The sequence below is a fragment of the Amyelois transitella genome, chromosome 25 (assembly GCF_032362555.1).
Source record: "Amyelois transitella isolate CPQ chromosome 25, ilAmyTran1.1, whole genome shotgun sequence".
NCBI classification, from domain to species: Eukaryota; Metazoa; Arthropoda; class Insecta; order Lepidoptera; family Pyralidae; genus Amyelois; species Amyelois transitella.
In genome coordinates this window covers 3,756,580-3,774,671 of record NC_083528.1, presented here as the reverse complement: position 1 = coordinate 3,774,671, position 18,092 = coordinate 3,756,580, and the positions used below count along the sequence as shown (strand labels likewise).

Genomic DNA, 18,092 nt, shown 5'->3' with positions numbered 1-18,092 from the left:
GTTCACTAATGAAATATATTATCTAAGAACTTTAATTCCCATAGCTTTAAGTTTAAATTCATGACATTAGAATATCACCTCTTTTGTATTTGAACTTACTTAATGATTTTTTTGGTATCTGTTAAAGCTCTGAAAATTTGAAAAAGTGCTTAAGTATTAATTGTATATAGTATATTCATTCTTTCATTTTTTTAATTATTTAATAGTATTATAGATCTGATTACTACATCAAATTGATTTTATCGTAATATTGGCTCTTAAAGAGGTAAAGTGGTAAGTAGCCTTGAATTAGACATGGTCTCCCATGGGGTTAATGATCTATCCGTGAAATTGTAGGGCACGAAAGATGACAAATCTTAAAATTTTCTTTTATGATTCGAGATGAAATCTTGCTATTTCAAATTAAAATGTTCTTTTATATGCTGTAAATTTGGGAAATAATATAATTTTTAACTAATTCCATTAGAAAGTGTTACTTCAAAGATGAAGAATATATAATTCCAGTTTTTAAGTCCAGTGCCCTTGCTGACCTTTGAAAAACCGAAAGCAAAAAGTATGTGGTAGGTATTGATTCAGAGTTTAAAAAAAGCAGGGAACCTACGTAATCACTTATACATTATATTTTTGATATCAATTGATCAACAGTATCATATGAAATGACTTGCTGATCTTAACTTTCAGTACCTATAAAGCTTGAATGCTTTTTTCATCGCGTTTACTTATGGCATAAGTTTAGTAATTGTATCTTTTATTTAAGTGGCGTTAGTTTAACTAATTTTATACTTGAAAATACCGTCAACATTAAATAGCTATACCCCAAAATTTGATGTACCTACGTACATCATCACAATATAATAAAATTTGTTAAAGTTAGATTTAATAGTATGAAGAAAAAAGTATATAGAATATGGTGTATCAAATAAAACGTGGCCTGATAGTAAAATCTATTTCTTGCCCATTATTAACAACACTAAATACTCGCTTTCAAAGAGATCGGTAGCATTACATTACATGTATAAATATACAAGTAGAACTTGGATATTAGTGTTTAAACTTAGAAATCTAGCTCAATTGCAGACATTAGACATGTCTAGCCGTCCACAGAGATGGTCTTACAAGATCCAGCCACGTTTAGCAGCGAATGTGGCTAAAAAGTGGCTTTTCCCTCGGAAGTCGTCCAGATTTAATGGCCGGTGGATGATCTGACCAGTTTTTGTAGCGTTGTTAGGCAAACTTTCCTATTTTCTTTATAGGTATTAAAATGTTATTTCATTTTCACACTGCATCTCATTTATTGATGCGACGATTGCAATGTTATGGTTTTTGTGTCTAAATGTTCCTTCCTTTAACATAGGTTATTTTTCTTTCATTAAGTTTCGCAAACAATTTATGAGAATAAAACCTCTCAAACGTAATTTACAATGGCAGGTCAAATAATATAAGATTTCTGTGGGTACCTAAAAAAATACCTTCAGGTATTTTTAGAATGCTGAAGTACCTACTTCTTATCCATGATTTAGTATTTCTGATGTTAACATATTTATTTTTCTATTTTCAGATAGACCCAAACACAGCGTTCCTCCGAGCGGCGCGCGCCGGCCAGCTGGACACAGTGGTCGAGCTGCTCGACTCCGGCGCAGTCACAGACATCAACACATGTAACTCGGTGAGTTCACTCTCATCTCAATCCTTCAACTCATAAATTTCAGAATAATATAAGACTATGGATATACTGGTGGTTAATACTGGTGAATGGGACGTCGCAACAATTTTTTTTATCACACCATATAACAGATTGAATATAAAATTCTGAGATCTATGTTACATGTTCACAACTGCGCAGAAACCTGTATGTAATGCAAGACACATAATTACTCTAGTATTTTTGTTGTATACAACAGAGCCTATAATACAACAATTGTATTACCCTTATAACAAAATTTACACACTTGCTTGTACGAGTATCTTTGGTCTTATTCTAAAATCCCTAACTAAAAATATCCGTCCTATGATGGAGTTACGAATAACAAACATACTAAACTACTGTTTTCTACATTGATATTTCATGGTCTGACATCACTGGCCTTTGCCCATGTCACTGTTGATCTACAAATGAACAGAATGCGTTGAATTGTATCTATGCAGACCATTTCAAATGCTGTGGACATTAGGCCGGCCTAAATTTGCTATTCAAATGCATAATAATAAAGTAACATTTTTGGTTTGACAGTGATTACTTGCAATGGTCGGAGCGTTATTAAGTTAACATTATAAAACGCTTCGTTTGATAAACATCTTTGTGTTTTTGTAAGTGTATGTCTTCTTTTTATTGATGATTTTGCCTTAATTCTTAGTCCTTGTAACGTTCCGATACATTCGCAAGATGTGGTAAAATTAAATCAGATACTTAAAGTACTCAACGTTGCTATGAAAATGTTTTTAAAAATAGAATGTGTCACATGAAATTCCCTATAGTTTTACGATATTCATGTTCGAAGTGGATCAAGTCTCATGCGATTTCAAAATCGTATTACCTACTTCTAATGTCTCAAAGGATTTCATTCACAACCGATAGCTCTACCAACCAAAGTATCGAAACATCTAAGACAAGACATTCCTAAGTGTCTGCTATTTTTACGTTTACTTACTTACTTTACTACTTATGTTACTACACGTTTTTCAAAATAATAGTAAAGAAAATGGATACCCGTGATAAAAGAAAAGGAAAATGCCAAGAACCACTGTTTTTAACATATAAAGATAAATTTCGGGCTTACGGCAGATACTGTCAAAATAAAAGAGTAATGACATGCTATTTAAAATAAAAGCATTTAATCTTCCCTTTATCTACTTTGGTCGTACAGTCTCTATCAGATTCTGGAGCACCCATTTTGGAGATACCACTGGTTCGCCTGCCTCGCCACACTGGCAGGTATTGTTAAATGGGTTCATCATAAACGATCTTCTTGTAATTCCTTATTAACCTTGTATGATGGTGTGGTCTAAATTTCCCTGCCAGAAACCATAAACTTAATTACTTTAACCTAGACATAAATTAATCTGAACTGTATTATTGTTTACTAAACGCGTGCGCGTTATTACGCCAATGAATGGATATGCGTCGTTTGCGCAGGTTTATATTATTATAATGCACGCCATCAGATAGCCGGCAATGGGGACATCCTGGTGCAATCACTGGCGGGAACCCGTTGGAGGTCGGGTTTTCAGTAAACGTAGCTATAAGCCGTATGGATTTGCGTATAAAATACTTAGGAGTTTATTATATCTTGTCTTGAAAAGGACAAAAGCGTTTAAAATGTTGAAAACCGGCCGTGAAAACCTTTCTATATTTACACAAATACAATTTTAATTAAGGATTATGTATTTTTGGCTAAATAATATGCTTATGACAATAATTGTAGTTGGAGATCGTTCGTACACGTGTTGTCAGGGAATATCTACTATACTTTTTATTTCATTAACTACAGTAGCCGCTTTATTGTGTTTTTTTTTGCCATGAATCGTGTTTCACAAAAAAGACCTTTGTAATTTAGCTCCCTTTTTGTGACTGATATTGTCAAACATGTTCGGTACAATTGTACACGACAGACTAAAAATTGGTATGATGCAACTATAAAGGAAGTAAAATGAAATTCTGACCATGTGGGTAAAAGGCATTAACAGAAATAAATATGAACTGTACCAGATTTGGAGCTTCGCCGTGGTAGATCGCGAAAACCCCACTTTTACAAATGCCTTCATTACTATACGGATACAAAATCACGTCCCTATTCCCCCGTGGGGTAGACGAAGCCAGTAGTTCCAAAACTCTAAAGATCTCGTTTTATCTAAATGGTATTGAATTGAAATTCAGATCTGTGTGCCAAATTCAGCAAACTCCTTTCAGTTTCGGCTGTTCGTTTTTTTTTTCATATTCAAATTCATGTATTCCTTTAAAATATGTGTTTTTCTTTTCGCTTATGCACGTAAGTATAGATTTATTTTTATCATTCGAATCTGAATTGGAAATAGTATTTTGAAATAATTCTGCCATGCATGAGGAGAAACGTAGCACTTATCGATATAATTTCCAGTATACGCCCTTCAGCCGGTCTCGCTCTGCTGATCAGCTGATATCATTTTACACGGCGATATTACACGTAAACAGATACTGGATGTCATTTATTTATTGCATGATCGTTGATATTAATTAAAGGATTTAAAGTATGTATGACGTGTAAGAAATTAGAAATCGGAATTATATAAGTATTATTCCAATTACTAACTGCTAAACCCAAAGGGGGATGTCAGATAATGATTTAAGCATTAAGTCCGCCCATTGTATCAACATTGTTTGCACAATAACGTTTGAATAAATAAACAAATCCTTTGATGGTACGAGTAGCCATTTAAGAAGATGGCTTAGATGCGACAGGACAAATAATCTACTGAATGACATAAAAACTGCTTCTCTTTCCGCTCAGATAGAAATGAGAAAGTCTCATGAATTTGGGCTTCTGTTAGGGGTTAGGGGGGGCTAGCAACAGTAACCTATCACTCAACTGAATCTTACTTCCAACATTTAGCCATCCAGTTTAAGTGGCCTTTGATAACTATTGGCTCTGATGTCAGGCACGTTAAAATGAATTCAAATGATTTTCTGGTTTGTAAAACATACCACAATTTATAACAAATTTTTATTACATGAACCAAAACAAATTTAACATAGCGACAAGCTCACTTCTAACTATCACAAGCTTTCATATTCATAGACAGTGCGGTTACTTTAATATGAAAATTATTTTTGTCCAAATGACTTGGTACGGTTAGGTCGTTACCCGGTAACTTTTGGCCTTGGAACTTTATTTACAAGTCCGGTGTGAAATGTTATGATCTAATTTAAGTGACAGTTGTTAACGTAACAGACTTACTCTTTGGGAATGGTATTAAAAAGGAGGAAATAGTTTGTGTATTTATTGCATTCTTTTTCGATGTATCTGTGCATAAGAAACCACGCTATATCCCTTGGGATGGAATTTTGCCTCAAAAAGTCATAACTTTTTCTTTATTTTGCTCACAGAATGGACTGAACGCGTTACACCTTGCAGCAAAAGATGGTCACATAGCGGTGGTCGAGGACCTATTAAAACGAGGCGCCATAGTCGACGCTGCTACCAAAAAAGGTATTTGTTTCAAAACTTTAAGCTTTATAGCAAAAAGCGTTTCTGCTAGTCTGCCTTCAAAAATGGTAAAAAGTTTTTCTTTGAGATCGAATTCTTCATTATGTAAAGCTATTAATATAGTAAACGTACCTATTTTAATTGAATCATTTGGTTTAAATTTTTTTTTGCACAGAAATCAAATTATCCAGCGATTTGTGTCTTGTCATTGCCAATGTCTTTAGCCCTCTATTCTTTCCGCCGAGTACATCTTCAGGTACAGCTAGTAAAGTGTAATAATTTAACATTCCGTGTTTTTGGATGGTACTCAAATTTGATGAAAGCAAAGAAACTCATTTAAATTTAAGCGTCAAGTAGACGCCGCATCCAAAAGAGGCATTACAAAAAACCGTACAAAAAATGCCGAATTTACCGGCAACTCTTCATAGTCCTGGTGTTAATGGGAAAATAATGACTGTGTTATGTTTTTTAAGACATGACCATGTACAAATCTAATAATAAGGTAATGAGATTTCCCAATGGTAATCATAAAAAGAAAGGGATTCGATTAAGGCATTGAGGCAATATCTCAGACAAAAAAATATATCCACGTTTGGCTAATGTAGAACAAAAATTGTGGTACCTAAATCAACATTGCCATTTTTTTTTTGTTTTTATAAAAAAGTTAATATTTTAACAGCTGTAGCATTTTCACAAATCAATAAGTGTTTAATAGCCCATAAGAAAAGCTACAATACCTTAAGACTGGGGATAGACAACAAGAATGCAATCTATCAAGATCAACCACATACAAAAAATAATGAACAATTGCATTGATTTTAAGATTGGTTTCATTTATAAAGGCGTCGGTTTACGAAGAATTTTCGAAGTCCTAAACCAAGGGCACTAATACATTATATGTAATCTTTATTTTTCAGGCAACACAGCACTTCACATAGCATGTCTCGCGGGACAAGAGGCAGTGGCGCGGGCGCTGCTAGCGGCGGGGGCGAAGGCCGACGCGCAATCCGCCGCCGGCTTCACCCCCCTCTACATGGCGGCACAAGAGAACCACGCTGGCTGCGTCAAAATGCTGCTGGCGGCGGGCGCGAGTCAGACTTTGGCTACAGAGGTAAGAAAAGGCGAGGATACTACTTTTGTGGTGCAGAAGTTGGTGAAGAAAGCCAAGGCCGACGCGCAGTCTCCTACCGGCTGCGACCCTCTCTACATGACGGACCAAGACAACCAAACTGACTGCGTCAAAATGATTCTGTACCTAGTAGATTTGGTCAAATTTGGCGAAGTTACCTTCGCCTTTTTTCACTGAAAACAGGTTAAAGTAATCATCATAAGTAGTAAAATAGGCCCGGTTGCTTTCTCCTCCTTGGGAGGATACGCCTTTTACGGCGGTCTTGGAATGGGTAAGGTGTCATGCTGCGGAACCTAACTCATTTTGGATCATGGCTAGACATCCAGTTGCCTGAATGTTCAGGTTTTCTCGTGAGGTTTTCGCTCGCCAGAACAACGGTTAGAAATTAAACCGTTATGGTGAGTGATGCAAGAGATACAAGTAAATATCGTAGAGATAGAAAACTGGATAAGGCAGTTACAAATCTCTACTTTAATTTTTTTGTTGAGGCGTGATTTATATGTAAAAAACAGTTTACCGAGAAATAAGTTCTGAAAAATATCTGAACTAAGAATGTAACGTTGCGCTACAATCTATGTTGATTACCATAATCTAGTTCCACACATATCGGTAAGTAATACAGGAGTTAACAACATTTTTATCACGCAAAATGATTTATTTGCATTCGCCACGCGATGCTGACCTACATCAGTCACCGTCATAAAATAATAGACTATTCTATGCTTTATTACGATGGATTTAGACCAATCTATCAAAATAAATCTTGATTTTACCTAGTTAGTTGAATAACTTTGCGTACATCTAAGAGCCTAAGACACGTCTAGAAACTAATTAATGTATAAGATAATAGATAGATAGATATTTTTTAAAAATATCTTTTTTAGAATACCTACTTGACGTGGTAATTAAAAAAAAGCCAATGTTCGGTTATTATGACAATGCCTACCGTTAGATGGCGCTGTAAATTATTGTTATCTCAATCTCATTTCCCCTAATTCCAGGACGGCTTCACACCTCTAGCTGTGGCGATGCAGCAAGGCCACGACCGCGTAGTGGCTGAACTGTTGGAGTCGGACACGAGGGGCAAGGTTCGATTGCCGGCGCTACACATCGCCGCCAAGAAGAATGACGTCAAAGCTGCCACGTTGCTGCTAGAGGTAAAACAAATTTAATGTTTAGGTAGGCAAATTACTGGGCATCGAATATATATAAACTTTAATAGTATACGACAGATCTTCGGTTCCCTGAAATACTGCTCTAGCTCAAGAGGCAGAATTGTCAACAGTACAAATTCAGACTACCTACTATTTCAAATTAAGTTTCTGTTTTTTAAAAGATTCTTACCAGTTTAAGAACTCAATTAGGTACTTCACTATAATCTAAAAATCTGTATTCTCATCTTAAAAAAACCATTATCCGTAATTACCAGAATTTATAACAGGAAAGGTAGGCATAATGCACATTCTTTCGTTTCATCCACATTCATAACTCTGTTTATGCAAACTTTATTCTACTGTCATTGACGAATAAATTAATTTTGTCCACCAGAACGAACACAACCCAGACGCGTGCTCGAAATCAGGGTTCACTCCGCTACACATAGCGGCTCACTACGGCAACGTGGGCGTAGCTAAGGCGCTGTTATCGGCGGGGGCCGACCCGGGGAGGGCGGCCAAACACAACATCACGCCGCTACACGTGGCCAGCAAATGGGGGCAACTGTCTATGGTCGACTTACTTGTGGAACATGGTAACTACGTTTATCTTATAAAAGAAGAATGAAAAAAATATATTGGTGGATTGGAGCCTACACTTTGAAAGCCCATCAACTCTTATCAAAGTTGCGTTAGATACCTACTCATTTTAAAATTCTTAAACGTGGTTAAAGATGGATGCTCAATTTTGCTCATTTGATGTGTTTATAAAAAAATCCAAATTTATGTATATTTTTAATCACTACAAATATTATAAATGCGAAAGTAACTGTCTGTCTGTTTCACGCTTAAACCACTGAACCGATTTTGATGAAATTTATTACAGAGATAGAGTTGACCGTGAGGAAGAACATAGCTATTGTTGCAAAAAAAGGAAAGAAGGGGTTAAACGCGGGGAAGAATGTTCATATGAAAACCCACCCACCAACACCACGTGGAAAAAGTCGCGAGCAAATGTCATCGATAAATCCAGAGGTCAAATGTATCTAGCGAATCACTTGATGTTCCCAGGGGCTAACATAGCAGCCGTGACCCGGGACGGCCTCACGCCGCTGCACTGCGCCGCCCGCTCCGGGCACAGCAACGTGGTCTGCCGGCTGCTGCAGCACGGCGCGCCCATCGCCAGCAAGACCAAGGTCCATATAATCACGTCTATATCCTCAGCGGGGTAGACAGAGCCACCAGTCTTGAAAAGACTGATAGGCCAAGCTCAGCTGTTTGGCTAAGTGATAGAATTGAGATTCAAATAGTGACTTGCTAGTCCATCGCCTAAAAGAGGAATCCCAAGTTTGTAAGCCTATCCCTTAGTCGCCTTTTACGACATCCGTGGGAAAGAGATGGAGTGGTGCTCTGACAAGAGTGTTCGACTTAAAAGAAGAATTAAGAAAAAAATTGATACTTATTCTTATATTTAAGAGCTAGCTCTTGTCAAGGAGCATTCAGCATTTTTCCTGTTAGCGTTTTTCAAGCAATTATGAACAGTATTAATTTATATTTCAGAACGGTCTCACCCCTCTCCACATGTCCGTGCAAGGCGAACACGTGGAGACGGCAAAAGTTCTGCTGTCAGAGGGCGCGCCGATCGATGACGTCACAGTTGATTACCTCACAGCGTTGCACGTCGCCGCTCATTGCGGGCATGTCAAGGTAATTTGAAGTATTCCATTGAAGGGTTAGATTTTAGGTACGCCCCCGTATCGTGAAGGATATTTCCACGTTAGAAAAACATGACTGCCTGTTCATATAAACCAAAAATAAAGGGGGCTCCTGTACACTTTACAGCGCCTGCTTAGGATAAAATATGTAACATAAAATAACATGGAAAAAGAGGAGACAGAGAATTTTTTGAGAATGAATGAAAGATTTATTTGAAATAACTCAACGTATACAAGCTTCTCAAATAGGTACATAACATAAAATAAATAGAATAGAACTTAACTCTAAGCAGGTGTGCGCTGCAGCAATTCAAAAAGGTCATAAGCTTAGCGGATTTCTTTGCTCGAGATAAGCAAAGCACACTTGAGAAATAAGTAAAAAAAATGTGTTTGTTACAGGTAGCAAAATTATTACTGGACAGAAATGCTGACGCTAACGCGCGAGCACTTAACGGGTTCACACCCCTACATATCGCGTGCAAGAAGAACAGGCTCAAAGTTGTGGAGTTGTTGCTCAAATATGGCGCTAGTGAGTATACATTGTCAAATATTATACTTAGATAACTTACAGGAATTAAGAAAACCTAAAATTTTACGGAGATCAGACGTAATTTCTTGCAAAAGATGATTAACCTACTCCAGGGTCGTGGACACGTGGAGGTCGTCTTCAGGCTCCTTTCTAAAAAGAGGACACGATCGAGACTAAACGATAACAGGATGACAACCATAAAAAGAAGCAAAAGATATTGGGAATAGGATGCCAAAGTAGACAACAGCTTTTATCATTAAAAAATATATGCTATTTCCATCTTACATCTCTTACTAACTCATCACATACAATTAAAACTTACATCCAATGGTTGGTCCTGTTGAAATAACAATGGTAGCTGCAATACTGTAATTCTGAATTATCTTTTCACAACAAAACCAATTTATTTCCAGGCAAATCTGCAACAACCGAGTCGGGGCTGACCCCCCTCCACGTGGCCTCGTTCATGGGCTGCATGAACATCGCGCTGGTGCTGCTCGGCGCCGGCGCAGAGGCGGACGCGGCCACCGCCCGCGGCGAGACGCCGCTGCACCTGGCCGCCAGGGCTCACCAGACTGACCTCGTGCGGGTCCTGCTGAGGAACAACGCTAAGGTCACACCATACTCCTTTTTGATAACATTACAATAGAATAGAATAGATTTATTTTCAAAATTGGATACAAGGTATCACTTATTGACGTCACATCACTTAAATCTAATTATAACTACTAACATTCACGTGGCATCAGGAGCTGTCCCACCACTAACCATCCATTTACCCTCGCCTAATCATGGAAGGAGTGCGCTGCTCTTGCGTTTGCTTTTTCAAACAGCGCCCCCTCTCTTGTCCCTTCAAAATTTTTTTCGTGTCCCTATGGTTCTGTAGTTATTACGTCAGAATACTGGAACAAAGCCAAAGTAATACCACACTCCAGACAGTCCCTATTTTAACATCAATAATCTATAAATTCACATACATGCATCGGCTATATGAACATGTCTTGACATAAACGTCGGTCTATTGAACTGATTTAGTGTGGGGTCAACAACGCTAACTTCACGGGGTAGATAAATTCACTTTCAAATATGCACAAGCAACGTTTCACTTTAAAATATTCACAAGCGACGTTGATGTGAGGACACCGCGTTTACTGACTCCCGCGCTGCTAATGTGTTAAGTGACTTTCATCATAAAACATCTACCCCCAATCAATTCTATAGAATAATCAATAAAACAAACACAAACTCTTCAGCTTTATAATATGAGTATAGATCAACAACAATAGTACTGAGCAGGTGGAGGCGCGCGCCCGCGAGGAGCAGACGCCGCTGCACGTGGCGGCGCGGCTGGGGCACGCCGACATCGGCGCGCTGCTGCTGCAGCACGGCGCCGACGTCGCCGCCGCCACCAAGGACCACTACACCCCGCTGCACATCGCCGCTAAAGAAGGTGACGGCCTTTACCCACAACCAACTGGTTTTACGAACCGCCAAAGACGGTACTTTGTCAAACAGTCAGTCAGAAAAATTGTTTTTAAATTTTGTCACAGAGACTTGTGAGACACAAGCTGTCTATCCAAGTTCCTTTTGGAAGCTACTAAAGTCAAATGTTTGAATTAATGACTCGTTCTTATTGTAATTGCTGTCCTTATTTATTTAGAATGTCTGACTTTTATCAAATACAAGCTGCTGAGGTGGTTAAGTAAACCACGTAAAAAAATAAATGTCCATCTCTCATAAAAAATATACATATTGTGACAGGAAGAAGTCTATTCCATGTGCTAGCCAGCAATTTAAGCCATTAATGTTTATGTCTTGTATCTTCAAAGGCAAAGAAGAAGTAGCGTCAATCCTCCTCGACCACAACGCGCCCATTGAGGCCGAAACGCGTAAAGGTTTCACTCCACTTCACCTAGCTGCTAAATACGGCGATATCGGCGTCGCTCGGCTGCTCCTAGCGCGGGGAGCGCAACCCGACGCTCCGGGAAAGAGTCACATCACGCCGCTACACATGGCCACGTATTACGGACATCCGGATATAGCGTTGCTTTTGCTGGACAAAGGTAAGTTTTGGTTCTAAATTTATAATGGTGAATGTTTTTTTTTTATATTTTGGTAGGTATTAGAATTATTGTTTTTGTACAGCGTTGTTTATTCTTTTTTGGAATGATTGGTAGTGGTAGGTATCAACATAAATTTTAAGGCAATGTTTGTTATTTTAAGAAGTTTCAAATAGTGGATTTTAGTATGTTTATCATTAAACTACTCAAAGAAGCAAAAAGCAAACAATTTGAACAAAATATTTACAAAATTTGTATTTATAAATCAGTAGACAGTTAGTAACCCTTGAAATAGCTAAATAACTTTGTATATTATATGTTGTAATTCCTTGCTAGAGTAAGCTAGACCTTTTGTTTGTTCTTAAGGTGCGTCTCCACACTCGCTGGCGAAGAACGGCCACTCGGCGCTACACATCGCGTGCCGACACAACCATCCAGACATCGCCTTCGCACTACTTGAACATGGTAAATTGTTTTCCTAAATAGTAAAAAAAATTCAGTTCGCTGGCTTATCACACAACAAATAACGATTGAAAAATATTACAGTAAACACTTACAATGGTTTATTCAATCATTACTTAGTGGCAGCGGTGGGATATCTAATTCTAAGATTATGGATTAATCTATTTTTAAAGCAGTAGCAGTTACAGTAGATTTTCCGAAATTCCTAACGGATTTTCACGTAATTTTCTTACTCTTGGAAAAAGCTAGTTTAAAGTATTAATTTAATTTGTAAACCTTTTTATTACAGACGCAGATCCTAGCGTGAAATCTAAGGCAGGGTTCACTCCGCTCCACATGGCGGCTCAAGAGGGCCACGAGGACTGTGTGGAGATGCTGATTGAACGAGGGGCTGACGTCAACGTGCCAGCTAACAACGGTAGGTTGATAAACGATTATCGTGCAACAGAGACCTAGGTTCTAACCCTCTGGGAATTTTGTGTTTTTTTTTAGTGTAGGATGACTCCAGCAAAGAGAGATAGTAGAGAGGAGGCCTAATATGAACTTGTCAACAACGATCCGATGAACAAGCGTTCGAATTAAAAAAAAAAAAACAAACTTACGAAATTTTTTGATGAAATATGTTTATAATGCGCCATTTTTCTATATTCTAGTAGTAGTAGTAGAGAGTTTTTATGTCAAGACATGACTCAAAGGCAAGAGAAAACCATTCAACGGGTAATTTCTAGACATTCCTAAGAAATCATTCATTGCCACTTTCACTGCCACTTCATTCACCAACTGTCTGGTGTTTAAAACGAACTCTAATTGCCGAGAATGCAATTTGATGAGAAATGAGTTTAACCAAACAAACCTTTCCAGGTCTCACCCCAGTCCACTTGGCAGCCTCCGAAGGTCGCACAGCAGTTCTGAAGTCTCTCCTCTCAGCTGGGGGTCAATGCAGTGCCCGAACTAGAGACGGGTACACCCCCCTCCACGCGGCCGCCCACCACGGGCACCACGCCGCTGCGAAGACTCTCATCGAAGCTCAGGCCGACGTCGACGCCAGAGCTGCTCATGGGTCAGTAGAAACCATGGAAATATAGTTAATGCCATACTAATTTAAAATAAAAAGAAAACTCGGAATGACCTTATCACTTTCAAATAGGCTTACCTAAAAAGAGATAATTCCCTTTTTATCATTGTACATTTAATTAGAAATTGACAGATGCCAATTAGAAAAATAAATACAGTCGAATTGAACACCTCCTTATTTGAAGTCGGTTAAAAAAAGGGGTACGGAGAATTTCAATCTTATTTTCCTCATCTGAACCACCACAGCTTTTTCACATTAGGAAAAAAAGCCAAGTACTGTAATTAGAACTATGATATTGTTTATGATTAAGTTGTTGTTTTTTTTTGGCCAGGTTCACTCCTCTCCACCAGGCGGCGCAACAAGGTCACACGCTGATCATCCAACTGCTTCTGAAGAGTAGTGCCGACCCTAATGCCGTATCTTTGGTAAGCTATTGCGGGTTGTTTTCGAATGCGTAAAGCGTAGACTAGATGTCAAAAGGCGAAAAATAAAACAAATAATTTCGCAGCATTTAAAGTAACGATCAATTATTTTCAACGCGCTTGTGAACTTAGTAGCACTAGCTTTTGATTTCTATTTAGTGTTTTGGTTTTATCATACTCCTGACGTTTTATTCCATTAGCATTCTCCCCGAGGAAGATGCCGAGGCAGTATTTTCATTGCCTCGGAAGTGAAGTAGGTATATGTTCAGTGGTGTTTTTGGAGATAAAAAATAAACTTTAATTAAAAAACGTATTTATTAAATCTAGTATCATCAGCAGAACAATCGCAGGGAAAATGAGAGGTTTAATTGTGTGACAGAAAAAGAAACAGATATGTTGTGATGTGAAAGATTTATAAATAAACAGTAACATAAAAAGGAAAGCTTAGATGATTGGTCATGAGGAAAGGATTAATGAAAGCAGGTTGACTTAGCAAATATACAAGGAGAGTGTGAATGGGAACCGTGGAGTGGGAAAGCCTAGACGAATGTACCTTAATTAAATCGGGGACGACGGGTACAAGCTCTGGTTCAGTATGTTTACTTATTTAACTATTAGCTGTGCCCACGACTTCGTCCGCGTGGAATAGTAATTTTGGGCATTATTGAAGCCCTCAAAGATGAATAATTTTCCCCGGTTTTTTTTTCACATTTTCCATTATTTCTTCGCTCCTAAAGGTTGCAGCGTGATGTTATATAGCCTAAAGCCTCTCTTGATGAATGGTCTATTCAACACAAAAAGTATTTTTCAATTAGAACCAGTTCGCCGTTCAAACAAACAAACAAACTCTTCAGCTTTATAATATTAGTATAGATTACCAGCACCCAAAAGCTGTGATAGTTCGGCTACCAGCATGTGTATGGAAAATGCAGGCTTCACGTTAAATTTATTGTTTAAACAGAATGGGCAAACAGCGTGTGCCATCGCTGACCGCCTGGGCTACATCAGCGCTGTGGAGGCGCTGCGCCCCGTCACTGAAAACACGTTGAGTCAAGCCGTAGGCGACACTGGTAAGTCTTGTTTTCTGATTACAATGATATTCACGGCCTTCTTTTGTACATACGTATGGTCGCGTCTTTATCCCTCGCGGGGTAGACAGAGACAACAATCTTGAAAAGGCTAATAGGCCACGTTCGGCTTTTTGGAATAATGATACAATTCAGATTCAAAAAATGACAGGTTGCTTGCACCGCCTAAGAAAAATCCCAAATTTAAAAGCCTATCCCTTAGTCGCCTTGTACGACATCTATGGGAAAGAGTTTTTTTCCAAAACCTGTTTCTTTTGTGGAGTTGATTGTTTCTTTACCACTACAGTAAACCTCAAAGTTAGAAAGAGATAGAAGATATGACATTACCTTTCAACAGTCGTGAATGTTACCGCTCATCTCGTCTTCCCGTTTGAAACATGTTAGTTAAAAAAAAATCAAATAAGTATTTGTTAAAGTTTAAAAACTCTATGATAATTAAATTCATTATAACACACCGTATCACAACATAATTCTCACATTTTGTCGGCAATAGTCGTACCGAGGCGATCTTTGATCTAAATACAACTCGTTACGCAACTAAGTTTAATGATATCCGTCAAAGCGGGTATAAATCCTAAACTGGACACCGGCCAAGCGGGTACAGGCGGCTTGAGAATACTTATGTATTTATCTTTATTTGTAAAGACATTCTTTTCTTTTTACACACATTGTGACGACGTCTTAATTAGGAAAAAATTTGAAAAATACTTAATGACACTAGCGAAATTGCAAAATAAATAAAATTTGCGCCTGAAAATAATAGAATTCGCAGTCTGTGATATGTAGGGACCATACCAGCGCAAAGCCGACATCTCGATTCAATCCGATTTCTACGGCTGAAACCAATGAACTATTTTCGTTAGTATTTATCACATCTATAGTTTAATGAAATTGTGCTGAGTGCATAAGGACATTTGAGAATTTCTATGTAAGCCAAACCCCCAACGAAAACTAATTTAAATTAGATAAGTAGCTATGTGATTTGATTTAAACCTTATACATACAAATAATCACGTTTATATTCCTTGCGGGGTAGACAGAGCCAATAGTGTTTAAAACTTAATTAAAATTTATAATAAAATTAAAATTTATTGTCAATTAACCTATTGACCGATATGAAATAAAAATGTTATCGCGTGATTATCGTAACGATATTTATGGAGTGAGTGTATTTATATTGATGTGACGTACATTTTGTACTGGCACTGTGAAGTTGAAATGTTAAGTTCTATGAAAATATTCCAATATTTTCACTACACTCTGACTTTTACTATACTCTATAGTGTACTTAACATGTTCTTTCCTCTTTCAAAGAGAGATTTTACTTTTCCATTCTCTTCCCTCATCATCCTCCCAAATCGAAATAACATACAAATGTACGACCACCAGATTCCCAGTATATAATACAATCAGTATACAAAACAGCGGATTGCGTCAGCGCCTGTTGTTTGAAATTGCTGTAGCCAGTACATACGTGTTTATGAATTCTGGCTTCATTTGATATTGACTGATGAGTCATTTGTTATTAATTTTATACTTGCTCGGTTAGTTTGCCTATAAAATAAATAGAATTATGTACCATTGTGCTAAAATTCACACGATTTTGTGGATAAAAGCACACTACTTTGATGTCACTACTTCTACTGCTGCGCCGTCAATTACCCACAGACATAAGTACATTTACCCACCCAGTATATACTTCGCGTGTCAATGCGCGTGGTAAAAAGGGGGCAGAATTTTTCGAAACTGTTCGGCATTAGTAGTACTTACCCTAATCGTCATTAACTCTAATAATATAAATGTACTAAAAACCAAAAAATAATAAAATAGATACAGTCGTGGGAATTATAAACATATGCATAGACTAGACTAAAATAAAACCGTGGGGCACGTCAATTGTCTACAAATTATAGACTTAATGTGCGATAGAAGAATCGTTTAATTCGTCGTTAGGCAGTTGGCCCGCAGACGGTGCCCAAATTACTTACTATTTTGCTGGCTAGCGAGGAATCGTTTCACTGCTCGTAGTTTGTCTTTAATCGACAAAACTTATGATAAAAGTACTACTCGCTCAACATTATGAAACCCTAAAACTCGCTTAATCGAGCTTGCTAACTTGTTTCCACATTCTAGCCCTACTTATCACACGTCCATCGTTGTCGGTTGAACAACTGCCTAATTATAGTGTAACATTACAAAACAAACATTTTAATCAACGATTGTAGACAATTGACGTGCCCCACGGTTTTATTTTAGTCTAGTCTATGCATATGTTTATAATTCCCACGACTGTATCTATTTTATTATTTTTTGGTTTTTAGTACATTTATATTAAACATTGCAATGTATGTTTAACATAAAACCGTTTAACTTAAAAAGTTTTTTTACCTATTTTTATTTTCTAGTTTTTAGTTTTTATTTCGCATTCTGTTTAATTCATTTATTTGTTTTTGTAACGAATAAACTCAAAAACTACTGGACCGATTTGAATGAAATTTGGCACAGGGATAGACTTAACCTTCAGGAGTAACATAGGCTACATTTTATCCCACTGCTTAGATTTTAATTTTGAATAGTAAATTGTATTCTACTTGTTGAGACCTTTCATTTGATACCCATGTTGATGGGATTGATAAAACCTAAGTTACCCGCCATTTTGTAGAGGCCGCCATCTTGGATTTCAATTTTTTATAGTATATTGTATTCTGCTTGTTGAGCCCTTTCATTTGATACCCATATTGATGGGATTAATGAAACCTAAATTATCCGCCATTTTGTAACGGCGGCCATCTTGAATTTATAATGATAATGAATAAACATATTGTCACCAAAATCCAAAGTGTATACAAAATTTCAGATTAATCGGTTGACAGGAAGAGGGTGAAATTTGAATTACTAAATTTGACCCAAGAATAAATAAAACAAACGGGGTGAGCTAAATAAAACCGTTTAAAAATATTCTGATTTGTATCATTTGTATCTGGAATAGTTACCATAAAGTTGATCGAATTATCGTGGTTTTATCCCTTTTGAATCCATAATAAGTCGGAAAAACTTTAAACGGTTGTTTTTCCTACATATGAGTGACCTAGCGGTATACTTACATCTGTGTATACACAGGCTACGTACTTGTATTGTATCACGATTTGACATGTTCGTTTGATATTAGATTTCTTCAGCAAATAGTTTTCCAGTTCTCTTATCAATTTGTCATTGTATGAACTCATGCATATAATTTATTTAGCGTCCAGTTGTTCTGTCATTGTAAGCTAATCATT

The 18,092-nt window shown here is 37.4% G+C and overlaps 1 protein-coding gene across 3 annotated transcripts in view; it reads left to right on the top strand.

Moving 5' to 3' along the window:
* Positions 1 to 18,092, top strand: part of LOC106137120 (ankyrin-3) — a 104,578-nt gene that overhangs the window by 42,706 nt on the left and 43,780 nt on the right. For all 3 annotated transcript variants that reach the window (XM_060951674.1, XM_060951673.1, XM_060951675.1), the window contains exons 2-17: positions 1,559 to 1,666; positions 5,081 to 5,183; positions 6,098 to 6,291; positions 7,311 to 7,466; positions 7,858 to 8,059; positions 8,535 to 8,659; positions 9,024 to 9,170; positions 9,578 to 9,707; positions 10,121 to 10,320; positions 11,004 to 11,157; positions 11,537 to 11,770; positions 12,134 to 12,232; positions 12,519 to 12,647; positions 13,091 to 13,289; positions 13,636 to 13,729; positions 14,688 to 14,796. In XM_060951674.1, coding sequence (XP_060807657.1) covers positions 1,559 to 1,666; positions 5,081 to 5,183; positions 6,098 to 6,291; positions 7,311 to 7,466; positions 7,858 to 8,059; positions 8,535 to 8,659; positions 9,024 to 9,170; positions 9,578 to 9,707; positions 10,121 to 10,320; positions 11,004 to 11,157; positions 11,537 to 11,770; positions 12,134 to 12,232; positions 12,519 to 12,647; positions 13,091 to 13,289; positions 13,636 to 13,729; positions 14,688 to 14,796 — 2,383 coding nt within the window. The remainder of the gene's footprint in view (positions 1 to 1,558; positions 1,667 to 5,080; positions 5,184 to 6,097; positions 6,292 to 7,310; positions 7,467 to 7,857; positions 8,060 to 8,534; positions 8,660 to 9,023; positions 9,171 to 9,577; positions 9,708 to 10,120; positions 10,321 to 11,003; positions 11,158 to 11,536; positions 11,771 to 12,133; positions 12,233 to 12,518; positions 12,648 to 13,090; positions 13,290 to 13,635; positions 13,730 to 14,687; positions 14,797 to 18,092) is intronic.